This window comes from Hydractinia symbiolongicarpus, chromosome 4, assembly GCF_029227915.1.
Source record: "Hydractinia symbiolongicarpus strain clone_291-10 chromosome 4, HSymV2.1, whole genome shotgun sequence".
In the NCBI taxonomy this organism is placed as follows: Eukaryota; Metazoa; Cnidaria; class Hydrozoa; order Anthoathecata; family Hydractiniidae; genus Hydractinia; species Hydractinia symbiolongicarpus.
The window spans coordinates 12762216-12780265 of NC_079878.1; the positions used below are offsets into that span (position 1 = coordinate 12762216).

An 18050-nucleotide genomic window follows, 5' to 3' on the forward strand; every position below is an offset into this window, starting at 1 on the left:
TTTATAATCAATCGATTGTGTACAAAAATCAAACAAATATACATAATATCGTCTTTAAAACAAAACAAATACAAAAGAAAAAGTTGCTGGCTCTATCATTAAGTGTCTTAAACTGTTCATGTACTAAAAGATCACCGAGGCACATACTCAACAAATACTATTCGAGCTATTGATATCATGCTTCACCTCCAATTAACGTTTTATGTCGGGTGAAGCCAGTTAGTGGTTGTGTACGTGATATAACGCCTTCGCTGAGTGTGCGATAAAGTTACGGTTACGAGTCCGAAACGTCGATAATTTTGCGTGCCATATCACAGCGTGACGGTGATCTTACATGCGTGTATGCGTCGCACAGTGTTTTCTGTGTGTTAATCATCAACACTTTCTCTCTATAAGGACAAAAATATATAGCCGTAAATGAACGTAAAATTACATTGTCGCATATTACTTTCACCATCATGGGGGGGGGGGGGGGGTGCTAAGGTTTATCATAAGGTCAATTGACGTGGGAAAAATGTAGAAAAAAATAGAAAAATTGAAACTTACAAAGATACAACTCCGGGTTATTGATGATGGTGTGAATTTCTTCCAACTCACTTTCATCTAATTCACGAATAGCTTCGTCAAGAGAAAAAGGTCTTGGAACTAAATAGACGAAACACAAAAATGTCAACTATAGTACGCTCAAGAATACACACACACATACACGTACCAGAAACTTGTATAAAAAGTTATTAAATATTTGAAGCTCATTTCAAATACATAAAAACAAATATATTGCCGTGGCTTTAGTTTTGCTAAGAATAAAAAACAGCTCCATTGTATTAGTTCTGAATTGCACTATTTCTCAAACATTAACTATACGACTAAAGATGTTATAAAAGTTTCATCTCATCTCAAAAAAGCAAACACTTCACAGACTTTCCAACAATTAAGTTTTTTCCGTTTCGATACGAAAAAGACCGACGTGAAAACAGGCCATAAAATCGATAATGTAAATCATGATTATTTTCACGTACTTATGGACCGCTTTCCAATCTTTTTTGGTTTTCTAATAAACGTGACAACGGGTAACACATCTCTGTATACTGCTAAATTTCCTGCAGGAGCAATTGTACACATTTTCTTGTTAAAACATTTAATATTGATGCATTCACGACCGATTGTCATAGCCACGTCGCATTTTTTACTTCTGCAACACAAATCAACACATGATTTCTGTGTATCTACCACTCCCATACTATGAAACTCTCCTGACAGAATGCCACCCCGTAACGTTGCACCACGAACAGTTAAACCACGATTGCATGACGGGTCGGGATGTAAATAATGTTCCATAATTTCTTGGCGGGCTAAAAAGAAATCCGCATAAAATTCAACAAACATCTAACTAAAAGTATTCAAAAAATCAAAACAAAATTGGTATATACAGAGAAGAAAAATTACAAAATATCTCTAGACCTACCTTGTTTTATACCCTCCAATCGCTTTTGATATCTCAAGAAGGGTCTCCAACTACTTTCTGCTGATGGCCTCCACCCTTTTCCATTGTTTAGGTAGTTCAATTTACTTGTTAACGAACTGGCCAAAGAGTTAAACTGGTTAAGTTTGCTGGTGATTTCCTTCTCTTTTTGCATTGAAACAAGTGTTGCGCTCAAATGATTCAAAAATTGTTTTGGCGTTTGCTTTGTATTTGTAGCATTAGGATCTCTTTCCGCCCATTTGTCATTATTTCTGTGATTATCCGCAGTATCATTATGCATACCATAATGGCCTTGCTTTGGACTAAAATCGTGATTTGCCCACTTGTGTCCAGATTGATATTCACTGGAGCCATACCTATGTCCGTCCATGGGGTGTCCATGACCATAATCATCTTGAGCATTCAGCTGTGATGAAGCATCACTGTTAAAAGGCATATTTTCATCATTTGATAAACTGGAGGGTACACTTTCCATTTCAAACCCTTGGTGAACCTTTTTTCTCATTTTCTTAGCTTTACCATGTTTGCTTGGGACATTTTCAGTTTCCTTTTTGTGTGTGGCTTTCTTCTTTCCTTCAGGTGATGCATATTGTAACGCTTGGCTTGTTTTATTCTTTTGTTTCTTCTTCTTCTTCTTTTTCTCTTTGTATTTGCCTTTCGCTTTTCTTTCTTTCTTTTTGTTTGGTTTTGCATCTGCCAAAAGTAATTGTGCATCTTTATTAGGGTTGTCTTTCACGATTTTTGACTGTTTAGTCTCGTGTTTGTGGTATATTTTAGGTTTCTTTGTTTTCTTCTTCGCAGTTTTTCCTTTTGTAGAAGATTGTTCTGTAGTTACATGACTTACTGAAGTTACTGAGTCGTGAGGCGACTTCGAATCAGGCTTACTGTGTAATGCATTTAGCTTGTTAATTAAGACTTCTTTCAAAGCATGGAAAAATTGATGGTTAGGTACATTCGCTTTTCCTTTTGCTGTTTTCTTCAATTCTTGGCTTAGTTTTTTAACAGTAGCGTCAAGTTTCTTCCTATTTTCTTCTTTTTGCTGCTCTTTGGTCTTCTTTAAATGCGAGTTTAGTGACACTTCGTGATTGCTGTTTAGTTTTTCTTGCGCAGATACTTCGCTTTCGTCATTGTTTTTATTTTTTTCGGTTGACGATTCGGCAGTCTTATTTTCGATATCGAATTGGGAAGCGCTAAATGACTTTGGCGCCTGTGTTGTCGAAGAACTGTTGCCATTATCTTTTTCTTCATCTGGTTTTACATGTTTTCCATTTGCTGTTTTCCAGCTTATATGACTACCTTTAGACATATTTGCTACATTGTTGGATGTATTAGTAAGAGATTGATAGTTTGCAGCCACTTTAGTTGGAATTTCCAACTTAATGGGAGCTTGTATCGCTTTTATAGGCTCTTTAGTTAATGCTGAAACACTTTTTGTTTTGCTGCTGTCAGCCATTGCTGTTCCATCTATTGACTCTATAGGCTTATCTGACTTTCTTCTTAGCTTGGCTTGTTCTTGTAATGGTTGTTCGTTAAATGAAATGGCTTCGGATGGTTTTAGCACTGTTTTTTCTGATTCACCTGCAAAAGTGATGGGTTTTATAGGTTCCTGTATTGGTAAGAAGGATTGTTGTATTGGTTCAACTAGTCGAATTTGTTTATGTACTGTATGGTTTTTTTCTTTTTCAAATGTTTGTGCCGGCGACGTAGTATTTTCAGGGAAATTCATTGAAGTGGCGTTACCTATATTCGTTGTGTTTTGAAACGCTGTAGTGTTTGATGTCTCGTTTCCAAGATTACCCTTACTTTCTGCCAATTTATTTTCATCTTCGCTACTGTCTGTTATATTTATCTTCAACGCATTCGTTTGTTGATCATTAATAAAGTATTTTGCAGATTCCAAAATTCCATTATCACTGGATTTTGAGTCCACTTTAATCGTATCTGGTTTTACTAAGTTATCCTTCTTTCCACCCATTGTAAAGAGAGCAGGCCTTTGTCTTAGTCTGGGATTAACATTCAAAACAGGGTGCTGTTCACGCCCAAAATCGTGAAAGTTAACAAATGGCCTAAATTGACCATTTATTGGAACGACATGTGGTGGCATAGCTCTAAATTGTGTATTTGGTGATAAACTCGGAGGGCTTAATTTTTTCATTGAGTTAAGATCTCTCAATTCCCCATTACTTAATTGTTCAACATGTCTTTGTGCAAAACGTTCTTGCGGAATTAGCATAGAAGAGGCTTCTCTCATTTCATTTAAACCCACATTCTCTGCCTTAGGTACCATCTCATTCGGACCAGGGGTTAGATCCTCCGCTATACGCTGAATCTGGCGATTTTCTTGACCAAAATTAACATAATTATTTTGAGGAAACCTATTGTTGAACTGTTGATTCTCCACTGATGGCATCCCTTGAATCTGCAAATCTTCTGACTTCTTAGGCAGCTGATTAAACTGAGGAACCTCTTGTGACATCTCTTCTGGAGTATTCATGGGTCCTTCATGACTGCCTAGATTTTCTAGTCCTGAATATTCTAAACCTAAATTCTCCTGACGGCCATTTCCTTGTAAATTTTGGCCTTCTGAATTAGCTTCGTTTTCCTGAGTTACTTGTGCCTCTTGGGAAACTCCATTTTCTTGATTTGATGGTCCCAATTGTCCCATTTGTCCAATTGCTATATTTTCACCCTGGCTATAATGATTACCTGGATCAATAAATTGTTGATTCTCCTTCCAACGCTGTGGGAAAGGAAGACGATTTTCTAATTCAGGTGGTGGAAGTCCAAAAGCAAGGGGGTCTTGATAATGCACTTTATTATTATGTTTTTTATGAACTTTATGTCTTGTATGATGCTTAAGATGTGAATTCGTAAGTGCCATTTGAGTTGCAAATTTTGTCAAGTCCTGATTTAAATCAACTTCATCATTTTGTATCATAGCATTTCCCGTTAACATTTGTCCCAAAAAGCTACTTGCTTTGATACCTGTGTTGATCATAAGATTCTTTTTACCTTTATGGAAGATACCTTTTAAACCATGCCTTCTCGCGTGGTTGTGTCTATGTTTCGTTTTATGCTGATTAGCTGGCATTATAAAAGGCAGAAAACGCACTGGAATTTCAGGAGATTGATCGCTATCCTCTGCCAACGGACCAATTGGAACCATAGCGTGTTTTTTGTGATGCGTTCTTTCTCTTTGCATTACATTCCCTGGAAAATTTTCACTCCAAATTCTCTCATTGTTTTCTTCTTCAAATTGATTTTGGAATGGGTTCTGCATCATATTCATTGGTTGGTTTAATAAAGGTAAAAGACTCTTTTTAGATGGTTTTTTGTCTATCTTTCCTGACTTAGATACTTTAGTGGTGGGAGTTGTGGTTAGATTTTGGTAATGAGAGTTTTTTAATGTTGAGTTTTTGCTCTTCCAAGGTATAGTAGACCTTCTCGTAGATTGTGCTAAGTCAGTATCAGATGGTAAGTCGCCATCTCCGCTTTCATCTTCCCTTTCGCCTTCTTCTGTGTCTTCTTCTTTTTTATTTGAGTAGTATTTTTCATGCGGGGGTGCTTTAGAGTTTTGGTGATTTGTTTGAAAGTTATTCCACGACGATGATGCTGGTTTCAGCATTTTTGGTCGATCTGTTGGCACAAAGGGCATTCCATTGTATGTATTGTAGTTGTATCCATATAAACCGTTCGGCGACATTTGATTACTTTCTGATGAATATGAGTACTGCTTTTGTTTTTCAGTTACATTGTATCCATTTACATATCCTGTTTTGTAACTTGTTGAGCTGCTTTCTTTTGTTTTTGGTTTGTCTTGGTTTACTTCATTTGAATTTACCATATCTTCATACCATGGTTCATTGAATTTTCCTTCAGAATCTTCTTCAGATTGTTCTTCCTCTTCTTCTTCAGTTTCTTCTGTTGAACTCTGTTTTTTCGTCGATACAGGCTTTGCTTTAATTTTTTTTGTTTTCCTCTTTCCACTTTTTTTGATCTTACTAACATTGATCTCTTCCTTCTTTTTCCCTGAGAACTTTGTTTTATGTGATGGAAACTTTGCAGAACTTTTAAACACTGCAACAGATACATCATCTTCAAGTTCCTGGTGAAATGGCGCGTTCACTTTTGTATCACGAATCGTTTCTGTTTTATCTACTAATCCAGATGTCAACTGATTCTCTTCTTCCTCTTCATCTTCACCAGATCCGGACCCAGATCCAGATTCTAATTCAGCGGCTATTACAGTTACAGATGAATCTTGATCATCCCCCCTGATATTCACACTTGTACCGTTTCGGAAACTTTCATATCCTGCTTGAATTGATTTTAAGGGGTCTTTTTCATTTTCACCACTGTGTTCACTCACTTCATCCTGTGCACTACCTGATTCTGATTCTGATTCTCCTGACCCTGATACCATGTCATTTTTAATTTCGTTGGCTTTGGGTTTATCATTATTATTTTTCACTTTTGGAAATAAGCTACCACCAATTGTGTTAGGTTGCTTAGATTTCACTTTCGAATTATTAGTATCCGAACGTGAAACACCTTCGCCTTCTCGTTCGTGCTTAGCTTCTTTCTTATTGCTCAATTTACCTTGTGATTGGTATGAATATAGTACAGATTTATTAGCCATTACTGCGGTATTGTACGAGTCAGTAATCTTATTAAATGCGTTTTTCGTTGCCTTCGTTTTAATTTTTTGTTTTTCTTTGTGTATATTTTTTAAAGCTGTAGCTTCTTCCTCCTTCTCTTCTTTTTCTTCTTCTTCTTCATCATCATCATTTTCTTCCTCTTCATTATCTGGTTGATATCCTTGGATTTCGTCTTGAACTTTCTTTTCATCATCAGATATTTCTTGTGTTGTTGAGTTCTGTTTAGCTATTACTCCGTTCGGATTTGTTAGATTATATCCTGGATAGTACAGCAAAAAGGGTTGATACATTGGAATAGCTGGGATCTTGCCATATTGACTGTTTACCATCACAGGTGCGCTGGATTGTTTATTAACCATAATGTTTCCATCGCTTGGTGTATTAAGTTCTTCGTCATCGCCCGATTCTGTGGCTTCTTCACCTTCTTGTTCTTCTTCCTGATATTTCTGTTTTTCCTCTTCTGGTTGCCTTTGGTCATCGTCTTCATCCCCATTTCTTTGTTCATTGCCTAATTGTGTTGATTGTAGTTCGTTTGTTATAAGACCAACATTTTTGTCTGGTTTAGATGATGCAGAAGGATATAAATTCCATGTTTGAGCAGTACCCTTACTTGCATTGATGTTTTGATTATCAGTGTTCATTATATTTGACGAGCTGTTCCCTTGATCAAAAGCATCATTAATGATTTTTGTAGCATTAGTGCCAAACATGTCTTTGAATTTTTGTTCATTTTCTGCATAAGTGTTCATTTTACCTTCTGAAGCGACATCTGCAGTTGCTGTAACATTACTTTTGTTGTCAACAACTTTTTCACCATTTTCACTGAGCGTGTCGCTAACACCAGGTTGATTTGGAACAATAGGATGAGGTTTTGTCTCAGCTACTGGTATGTTCATTACAAGCTGTGGGGAGGATTGACCAGGATAGTACATGTAGTATGGGACAAACGTATTATTGGAAGGAGTTGTCACGTTTGTTTTTGTAAAATTTGACTTAATCTCAGTTGATTTTTCCACTCCGCTATTTTCCGTACTTGAATTGGTGTTAAATTCCATAGCTATTTGATCAATATTGGTGTCCGGCGTTTGAGATAAAGCTTGTTGATATCCATTTAAATACTCATTGTATATATTACTCACATTGTCGTAGCTTGTGGCTGTATTATATCCTTGTGTCACTGCATTAGAAATTGTTTCGTTTTGTGAGATTGCATTTAAATCATTTGCGGTACTGCTCAGGTTTGATTCTTTTGAAACATCACTCGCAACTGAATGGTTAGACTTTTGATCATTTGCGTTAAACAGATTGTTACTTTCCATTGTTTCGTTGTTGTTTTGGTCTTTTACTGCACTAGTATTTGCCACAGGTATAGTTTCATTTGAGTTATTGTCGAAATACTTTGTTGGTAACTCTTGCTCGTTAAATTTGTTTGTACCTTCTGGTGAGACTACTTGTGATGTTGCATTTGCTTCATATTTTACTGATGAATTTTTCTCTTTGTCTACACTGGCAATAATGGAACCATCTTGGGATATGCGTACGTCTGCGCCAGATCCTAAGTCGTCCGTATTGTCATCCTTGTAGGGGCTATCAGACAATTCTCCTGCAATTTCTGTTACGAATGTATCCTTTGTCGGCTGCTTCTCCGTTGGTGTAAACAATGAACTCTCTTTGCCAACTGTTTCGTTTTTTGTTTGATTCAAGGCAATTGGATTAATATTTGGATAATAATAAAAATATGGTATCTTTTGTTGCGTATTTGAATTGGCAGTTTGTGAACTGCTTGCAGTAGTACTGTTAGTTGCATCATTACTCTTTTGGGAACCTTCAACATCGTTATTTATGGCATTAATTCCTGGTAACTGATACTGTGAGTTAACAAGAGCCCATTGATAATATGGAACATTTTGATTATCTGGTAGTTCGTTTGGATTTGCAACAAGAGGTAATTGAGGAATATACATAACAGTCTGAGTTTGATTTTGAACTATTGGAGTTGTTTTGGCAATGTTTGCATTACTGGCATTCTCAGCATTCACTTTGCTGTTTTTGCCAATTGTGGTAAAATTGTTTCTATTTGAATCACTTTTATTAAAACTATTATTTTTTCTTGTTTCCTTGACATCTGTTGTCGAGTTAGATTCTTGTTTGAAGTCTTTATTATTTCCATCTAACTCAAGAACAGCACCAATTGATTCTACTTCAGTATTTGCCTTGTTTTCTTTATTTTTTAAAGTGCTTGATGATTCAGTTTGTTGTAGGTTTCCCACCGGGCGGTCCTCTTCATCTTCAGTTTGTTTTTCCGTTTCATGTTTTTTCTCAAAGTTGATTTCTGGATTGTGATTTAGTCTATGGAAATGTTTCGCTGCAACTTTCGGTCTTGGCGACGGCTGCTCGACTAAGTTAAAAAAATATAAAAATAAATGGCAGTGCAAGAGTGAATCTTAATATGTGTTCACACTTTTAAATTTTATTTTATTTTTTGTTGTGATTATTTTTGTCTATGACCAAAAAAAATCTGAGCTAAAGTCTAAATCTTCGAAAGAGTTTGTGTATAAAGTTTAGGAATTTAATATTTTGAAATAATTGGATAGTTTAGTGCATCAATATTTTTTATATGTATACCTAGATTTATAATGAAATGGCAATACCTTCTCTGTCGCTTGACGGCTTGGTTATAAACGCAATTTCTGCATCATTTTTTGTTGCTATCTTTGAGTGAGTGATACGGCATGACTCATCCCGATCACAAGTGACACCGTAACATTTTTTCTTCTTCATCATCGCCAGATCGCACTGTTTTATATGGCAACATTTCGCCACGCAGTCTTTCATGGAATGTACACCTTTGATAATAGTGTAGTTATTGGTTTGTCCACCGCCTTCCAAATTGACGTTTCTAATAAACCCACTGTGGGTGCAATCATTGGTGACTAAAATAAATAAGAAAATAAAAAGAATAAAGTAACAACATGTAGTCGTTTAAGATGAACATTCTTTTGTTCAAAATAAACATCTGTTTTAATAATTTTTCGAATACTTAAGATGGTTAGCCATGTCCACAAAAATCTGCTTGTAAATCAAAATATATTAAGGGCACTAATTCCGGTAGGTAAAAACTTAACCTGTCAACTTATTTTGAGATGTTTGGCAGTATATTTAGAGCCATCTTGAATTTAAACAAGGTAATTAAATGGAGCAGTTTTGCATCAATTTCTTCAGGTACTCGCTAACTAAAAAGAAAAAACTTCAAAGATACCTATTACCTATAACAATGTCAATGTTATACACGAAGGGTCTGCTAATTGTCCACCTATTAGAAAGTTGTCTAAAAGACTTTGACTTGACTTCGCCGGTGCAATGAAATATGTCCAATAAACAGAGGAGACCGCCTTTTGGAGTGTGCGTTAATTAGCGTATTGTAAAAAATTTCCCGCGTTTTGAGGATGATAGTAGCTAAGTACGCGAAATTATTATTGACTTAAGGTTGTCCCTGTATCTATAAACGATGAAGAAAAATACAAAGCTAAAGAGATTTTACTATGGACAATCACAAAACATACATTAAAAAGAATACATGAACAGATAAAATTATTAAATTATTATTAAAGATTTGCTGCATTAATTATAAGATACTGCCATGCTTTCTACATGTTAAACGAAGCATGTCTAATTCGAACGAAAGAAAAACTTGCTGCATAATTACCTTTTTTATTTGCATATATTTCCACCAAAGATAATAAGACAAAACTAATCCAAACTTGCCATTCCATTTTCGTAAAGTCCGTTTTGTTCAAATAGATGTATATAACTATGTCGTTTTACGATGCTTAGTTCGCCATTTTTGATTTCAAGTTTCTTCGTTGCAGTGAATCTCAAACCGAAAAGTGATGTGATAGCGAGCACGTGAATAGACTAGCTGATCTTCTCACTTGTTCTATACAACTTCCCAACACTATTTTAGCTTTATATTTACCTATAAACAAAAATTAGCTGTAAGAACTGCGTAGCATCTGGCAGTAGACGACATATAATCTGATATACAATAAAAAAAAAATTATTGGACCACTGCTGGTAAACCTCACAACAGATGGTTATTGATGAGAAGTCTGCACAGACAGACGCTAAAGCAAAGATTCTTTAATACAAGTATTAATACCAGGTCCTTTACTTGATTTCCATTCTATAAATATTCCTTCTTGATATGCATTTAACAAAAACACATGGAAGATTTAAACCATGCTATATAAAGGTGCTGTCATAGAATGAATGCAATGTGGCATATGTCTGATGTACATTACATTACGCTACAACATCACAATATACAGTTTGAAACTTAACCTAATGAAACTTACACCAACAAAAAATGGTGCAAAGGCCAAAAAAACTTATCCAAATAAAATAAAGTCACCCCAGTTATCGAGATTGGAACTGTACTACAAAAAACACTTATATTATAAAATATAGCTTATATATGTGCCAATAATATGTAGCTGTTTATCTAAAATATCAATTCTTAATCTCAAATGAAACATGTAAAACTGTCATCATTTATTCACTGCTTATTTGGTCAATCAGACATCTTGTTGTGTTCATTGTCATCATTTATTCATATAAGTTGTGGCAAATCTATTTTGTGACAATTTCATCTCAAAACTTCAGCAGAGATTTTATATTTGACATTTATGTAGTCTTTTTAGTGAAAGTAGTGGTTTTTTAATTTTAAAAGTTGAATTCTTACTTTCTGTTAAAATGGAGAGTTTAATGTTATTGGTTGAGCACCAGTTGAGCAAAAGTTTTAGCTGCTTGAACCCCAAAGTATAATGCATTTTTCTTTGAATCACATCATATTAAAATAAGAGACACGAAATAAAATTGTATATGTTTGTATCAAGCCATAAACACTTTTTTAAACCGATTGTACCCTATACTGTAATAAACCAATCATAGTGACAAAACAGCTGGCTTCAATGATGATACAAGTCTAATGATTAATTAAAAACTGGTTAGGATATATGTAGAGGTCTAAAGACTTCTCAAGATAACAAAATCTTCATTCCTGCCATCAACTGCGTTCTAATACCAACATATTTCGAAACTATGTTGTAACATACTCAGGAAAACGAACCATTACAAATTCTAAACCCAGTTGAATACTTATGTTTGTTAATTTTTATCTGTATTCTGTTATAAAATATCTTGTATAACCTTTCTTTTCCCCGCTATGTCGAAGAAGAGCAAAAAAATTCGCATTTTTCAACTTCCTGTGAAGAGCAGCAGCGGTAATTATGCACCAAATTAAATTTTGTTCAAAACATTCTCATCTTTGTTACCCATTAAACCAATTCACTGAGAAGTTAACAGTGCTAATACAAACATGTTTTTTAGATCACTTGCTGTTAATTGGATTCATTAAAAAAACTTTTGCACCGTTGATGTTGGTTGTGAAAATTGCAGCAGCGTGCAAATTCACTCTGATCATGCGGCATGTTGCACAAATGCTCATAATACATCTTCTGAATTAACAAACTTTACAATTCCATGAAACTATACCAAATAACAGAAAAAATATATATATAGTTATGTAGACTTCGAATGTCGGGGAAATTTAAGCAGACTCTCGCATTTTTACACAAAAAACGGAAAAAGTTAAAACGTGAAATTATAAATTTCTTAAAATACAACCTTGATTTACCAATAATACATCTTTAATAAATCAGGTTTGTATTTTGACATGAAATACTTTCTTTTCGACAGAAAATTGGTCCAATTCGACAGAAAATTGGTCCAATAAATAATAAAGTATATGCCTGCTGGTAGGAGCAAAATTTAGCAACAAGGTTACAAACGCAATACAACTTTTAATTTCTCGGACATAGGTTTACCCGATGTCTCAACCTCGTTCCCAGCGCTTGTTGTCTCTTTTCTTTAACCGGGACGGGGAGACGAACTGTTTCCCAAGTTAAGGTGCGATGCCGATGTGAAGACTTTTCTCTGAAATCATGACCAGCAAGGTAACATCTGGCACCCTGCTTAAATTTAAATTCTTTTAATAAATTATAATTCCTTACTTCATTCGGCAAACTTTCGCCATATCTTAAATCTGGAAAGTTTTTCATATTTTACATGGCTGGGCTCACAAATATCAAGGGATATACCCTGTCTATTTTTTCCAGGAGGGACCATGGCTTAAAACCCCGATCTAGAGTATTTAATGCTCATTTTGACCAACGCAGACCCAATTTGGGCCCGCGCTAAACCTGACAACTCCCTGTCACATCCAACGGCTAACCCAATTTGCCATGGGGCTATGGCATCATTCACTCGCCCATATTGAGTTGCCGCCATGGTAAATCAAACCCCGGTCTCCTGCACAAAGTGCGAGAGTTTTATGCACTTTAAACTATGGCGCTTTACGAAGAAAGAAAAATACGGCATTTATTTGTCAACATGTGTCATGAATCTGATTTTTTTGACATGATAATTAAATTGCTCCAGAGCAGTGCTTATCTCGACCTTGTTTTTTAGGTAACCTTCATTTAAATGTAAGAATGAAATATATCTTTGTTTTAAGCAAAGTTACGTCAAAAATGCCTTCGTTCCAACGTCTTTTTTGCATTTAAAAGTATGTCTTTTATTATTTTCAACATGTAACTATTTTGAGCGGTTTCAGTTACCAGTTCTGTCGCTAATTAGCGCTATTTTTGAGCTATTCACAGTCTAGCCGCATTACAAAAACATAATTCAAAATTAACGAAGACTTCAAGTATTTTTTATGACGCTATTTTGCTTCCCTTTTATGACGTCAAATTAGATTTTAAAACTGACGTTAAATTTGTGTAACACAATGTTAAAAAAACAGTCTACACAAATCTTGCATTGGTGCTAGACATACCTGTTAGCGGTGAGTAGCTAATGATGGAGACTTTAGATGTTCGTGCCTTGTTGTTGAAAGAAGGTTGGAAAGCTGAACAAACAAGAGAAAACGCCTTGCTTACTCAGGAGGTTGAAACGTTAAAGGAGCGCATTCTTATCTTAGAAGAAAATCATTCTATCGAAAAGGAGGAGATTGCGAAGGCTTACAATTTGGAGAAAGAAAAAAACTATGGACTTCAAACCAAAATTATAAGTTTGGAAATCAAAGTTGCCGTATTAGAAGATAGACTTCAATATAACGAAGGATTGGTGAACAACCTACTTGTCCAGCGAAAGGCATATGCAGAAAAATGTGAAGAAATCCATGCAAAATGGAAGCAAGCTGAAAAAGAAAACAAAATCCTTTATCGCGAAGTCAATAAATTGAAAGCTTTGAGTTTATCGTTGGAGCAAAAACAGTAAGTCGTTAACTTAAGCATGTCGTGTACTTTAAACAACAATCTTAGTTTGAAATGATCATTCCCCTTTTCGTTTAAACCATACAGAGAAGACACTAATTCTTTCAGGTCTGTTCTTACAAACCTAAAAGATTCTAGGCCAGTCACATACATTCTTCCTTCCCCTTTTAAACTTTCGTTCTATCTATGCTTTTTACTATAAAATCGTTATCGAAGGGATTAAAATTCGACTGTTTATTATCAGATTAAGTAGCTCACGAGCTGCCCAAAAGTTTCCTGGTTTTGTATCGCACCCCTGTAGTCAAGTTTTTATGGATTTAATAGTAAGTGACTTAAATATCATCTTATGTTATTTTCATAGGGTCAGCGAACAAGTTCCACCAATCCCTGATAATGGAGCTAGAAAACACACAGAAAAACCAACTGCTAGCTTCCTACCAGTGCCACCAAAGGAAGCTAAGAACCGCCGCTGTCGCCAATACATACCACAGAAAAGCCAACAACAAAAAGAAATACAATCACCACCAGTTGAATCTGAAACCACTACCGAACTTCTTCGCAGAAAAAAAGCATGCCTCCCGCCAATACTTCATCGTGCCCCAACAGAGCTATCCTGACGTGCTCTACCATCTAAACAGGCCTGGCTGGGTTTACTAACCCAGTTAGGAGAGTGCCTACTTTGTGTAAAGTGGTTAAACTCAATGCAAAGTTGGTTCTCTCCTAAGGAAGTTAGTTTAACACCCCTAAAGTATGGTTAACTTAGACAGATACACGTAATTCTTCTTCTTCTTCTTCTTCTTCTTCTTCTTCTTCTTCTTCTTCTTCTTCTTCTTCTTCTTCTTCTTCTTCTTCTTCTTCTTCTTCTTCTTCTTCTTCTTCTTCTTCTTCTTCTTCTTCTTCTTCTTCTTCTTCTTCTTCTTCTTCTTCTTCTTCTTCTTCTTCTTCTTCTTCTTCTTCTTCTTCTTCTTCTTCTTCTTCTTCTTCTTCTTCTTCTTCTTCTTCTTCTTCTTCTTCTTCTTCTTCTTCTTCTTCTTCTTCTTCTTCTTCTTCTTCTTCTTCTTCTTTATTTACACTGCATCATTCAAACATACGTTTCAGTGAAAAGTGCTATTATGTCATGCTATGTCATGTTGTGTATGTTCTTTAAATTTGTCAAATTTATTTCTACCTTTAAGAAGCCTTAATTGCGGCCTTTGTTGTTCTAATATTTTTTGGGGCATGCATATTCACACATTTTTTATCCACTTGATATCTTGTTGTTTTTGTCACAAACAAACAGAATGTTAAAAATGTTGTAACTTTCAGATTCGACTGCTAATATCATATATTTTTGATATTTTTAAGTATCAGGTTGTATCACAGGTGGTTTCTACAAGATGGAAGTTTATTTTGAAATTTGATTCAGGGGTGGTGCGGAGTACACAGATACCTAAATATGAAAAATTACGAAAACCTTATTACATCTTTACCCATGTGTTAAGTGTGCATCGGATCTCTGGAAGAAAAGAAAGAACCAAAATTGACCTGAAAAAACCTTGCACTTTCTCTGTTTCTTTTTATAGAAAAATCAATTCTTGTCTCCTCGTATTGTTCTGGAGTGGAAAATTACTATCTAAAATTAAATGCAACGTACAACAGGGACAAAAGTAAATTTTATCGATCGCCCTTAAAAGCAGTTGTACGCAGTTTCTGTGTTAAAAAAACTTCAAATTTGGTACCTGTGACTTAAGTTTACCTATCATCCTTTTATTTTTTTTAAAAAAATTTTTTTGGTAAGACCATAGTTGTTGGATAAGGTTTTGTCTTTCAACTATGGTCAGATATAGGACAATTTTTTTATTAATTGTACAAAATTATAACAGCATTTCTAAGATGTTTTGAGACTATCACTGGTGTAAAGGATAATCGCGATAGGTAAAACATTACCACTGATGTAATACGTTAGTGAAATAGTTAAAAAGTACTAAATTTTGCTCACAGCAACACGCTCCGTTTTACCACTTTAGACCCTCACAATCTGTTCGGGTCTCACAAGTTAAATCTTTCACAATGCAGGCATTTTACAAAGGACGATCAGATTATTTTAATGGTCGTTTCCCTGTCTTTCTCAGCCTCCCACGCGCCAAGTATTCACGAGCAAGTGCTTCTTCGTCCCGCGTCTTAATCAGAGGACTGATCAAAATATGTACCGCTGAATCTAGCTTTGAAAAGTTAATTTTAAAGGTGTGCCACGACTTATTTGATTCAAAAAATCTTCTCATAATGTGAACCGGTTAAAGAGTTGTAAATTGCAGTAGAATACATGTTTATTTCCCTAAAAAAGAATTGTGGATATCATTAAAGGAATTCGCTACAGGAAGTAGAGGGCTTCCAAAGTGTAAAAAGCTTTGTAATATATACCGTGATTTTTAAAAACGCAGTGTATTGTCGTTTTTATGTCAGCTTTACACAGTTGTATTGGGGAGTTAAGCCGGTTTTCCACCTATGAAATGATATGTACCGAAATTTGTTGATCTGATTGGACAAGCTTGATCTTTTAATCGATTGCTGCACGCGTATCAAAAATTAAACAAACAAAAGAATAATTAAGAATAGTTAAGAATAAGAATCATTAAAACTAGACTAATACGCCACATTGTATCTCTAATTATAAATCTGCCCTAACTATACGGACCAAAGTTCCAAGAAAGTCGAGCATATACTTTCTAAACATCAATGGAATGTAAAATAAATGGAAGCAGGTGTAGAAACCAGGTCCGTATGTTTACATACTAACTGCGAAAAGTAATACTTAAAATAAACATAACACTTATGCTTTTTCAAGCCTTTAAACAAAACATTACAAGGCTAATAATTGCGTAAGATGAACAAAAATATATACATGTGAAAAGAGGAATCGGAAAGAAGATCCTCCAGTTGTCAAGTTACTTCAAAATAAAGGAACAAAATGTTCTGCAAATATTAGAAGATGGTAGTAATTGTTTAAGGTGCAGTTTACACCAGTGCAACTAAAGTTTGCTACTGATGTTGCATAAAATTTTACTCTATGATATCGATATGCTTGTATTTCTTTTATTGAAAGACCTTGGTGTGTTACGCTTTATGGTTATAATATCGCATGGATATAGGTGTTTTAGACGGAAGGCTGATATGATTATTTCTTTATAGTAATGCATTTCGATTGATGAATTATTACGACAGTTTGAGATTGATTACAATAAAATTATGGAGTGGAAAAAGAGGTCAAGCCTTGTCTGAACATTATAAGAAAAATGTACCAATAACTTAATCCTCTCAACTTTAGCACAGAGTGTCAGAATAGAATTGATATTTCAGACGGACGTTAAGTTTAGTAAGTTGAGTCGTACTCTCGGGCATGTATCTTGCTTCATGGTTTTCAGAACAAAACTTGAATGGTACTCGCAAATTTCTCAAAACCTTGTATTTCTTATTGATAACAGTAGGTATCAATGTAAGGATTAAAAATATCTGAAGGGAAGAGACTTTAGCAGCAAGAAATTTCGTGAATTCATGAAATTTCGCGATTTATTAATACGATTCGCCAAATTCGTCATATAAAAGTCAGCTATTCACGAAAATTTAATCGCGAAGAGCACAGATAATTGGCAAGAATGTAAGAAAATTATTCACTTAAATTATTTTCATCAATTACAATCAGACTACCATTAGTCATTATTCTCTCTTCCCATTCGCCAAAAATTGTAAACACTTGATTCGCGAAATTATCTTTTTGCGAGATAAAGAAAAATACCCTGAAAAAAATTGATGGCAGTAGGTTTCAATGTATGACCCCTCCCCCCCTGGAATGGTAGTAGGTGCCATGAATGATTCTCCTTGATGACAGTAGGTATCCATTGATGATCATAATTGATAGCAGTAGGTAGCACTACTTTTGACGATAGTAAGGACAAATTGATGATCTCCCTCAAAGACTCCCTCATAGGTACAGACAAACGATTCTCATTGGACATATATTATTAGATGATCCTCATTGATAGTCGTAGGTAACTGTAGACGATTTTCGTTGTTAGCATTTAAGCACAAATAAACGATCCTCGTTGAAAGAAAAAAATTACCAATGAAAAATTTAACCCTTTCTGGGTAAATGACCATCACTTATAAAAACGTAACTATAGCTATACTTTTTTTTACAATAGACTGACTTTTGTTACTCTTTTTAGAACCAAGGGAAAGTAAGTGAGAGTTATTGTCGTATTATCTTTGTCTTCGTCATGTGCTTTTTCTGTATTCGACTCGCTGTCAGCAACAAGTCCATAGACCATAACATCCTAAATGTCAGCAGTGACAGCGAAAACAAGGATGACCCGTGTCTTGAAAATACTTCGAAGGTCAAAGCGGAATATGTATTTTAATTGTTCTTTTTTTTTGTTTGTTTCTTTTTTCGTTTATATTTGTAAACTACTACCTCTCATAAGTTAGGATAAACTTTAATATAAAAAAGTTGGATATACGTAATTGGCTTATTTGATACTTCATCACTTTTATGAAACATGTGTACTTTGCAGAGCATGTCTGATATTTAACAGAATCACT

At 35.0% G+C, this 18050-nt stretch overlaps 1 protein-coding gene across 1 annotated transcript; it reads right to left on the minus strand.

Moving 5' to 3' along the window:
* Nucleotides 1-10113, minus strand: LOC130641355 (uncharacterized). Its single transcript, XM_057448124.1, has 6 exons — nucleotides 9848-10113; nucleotides 8793-9074; nucleotides 1466-8539; nucleotides 1020-1352; nucleotides 547-645; nucleotides 1-389 (listed from the first exon to the last, which is right to left on the minus strand). Coding segments are annotated over exons 1-6 (7857 nt in total). The 5' UTR covers nucleotides 9915-10113; the 3' UTR covers nucleotides 1-387.
* Nucleotides 10114-18050: the final 7937 nt, after the last annotated feature.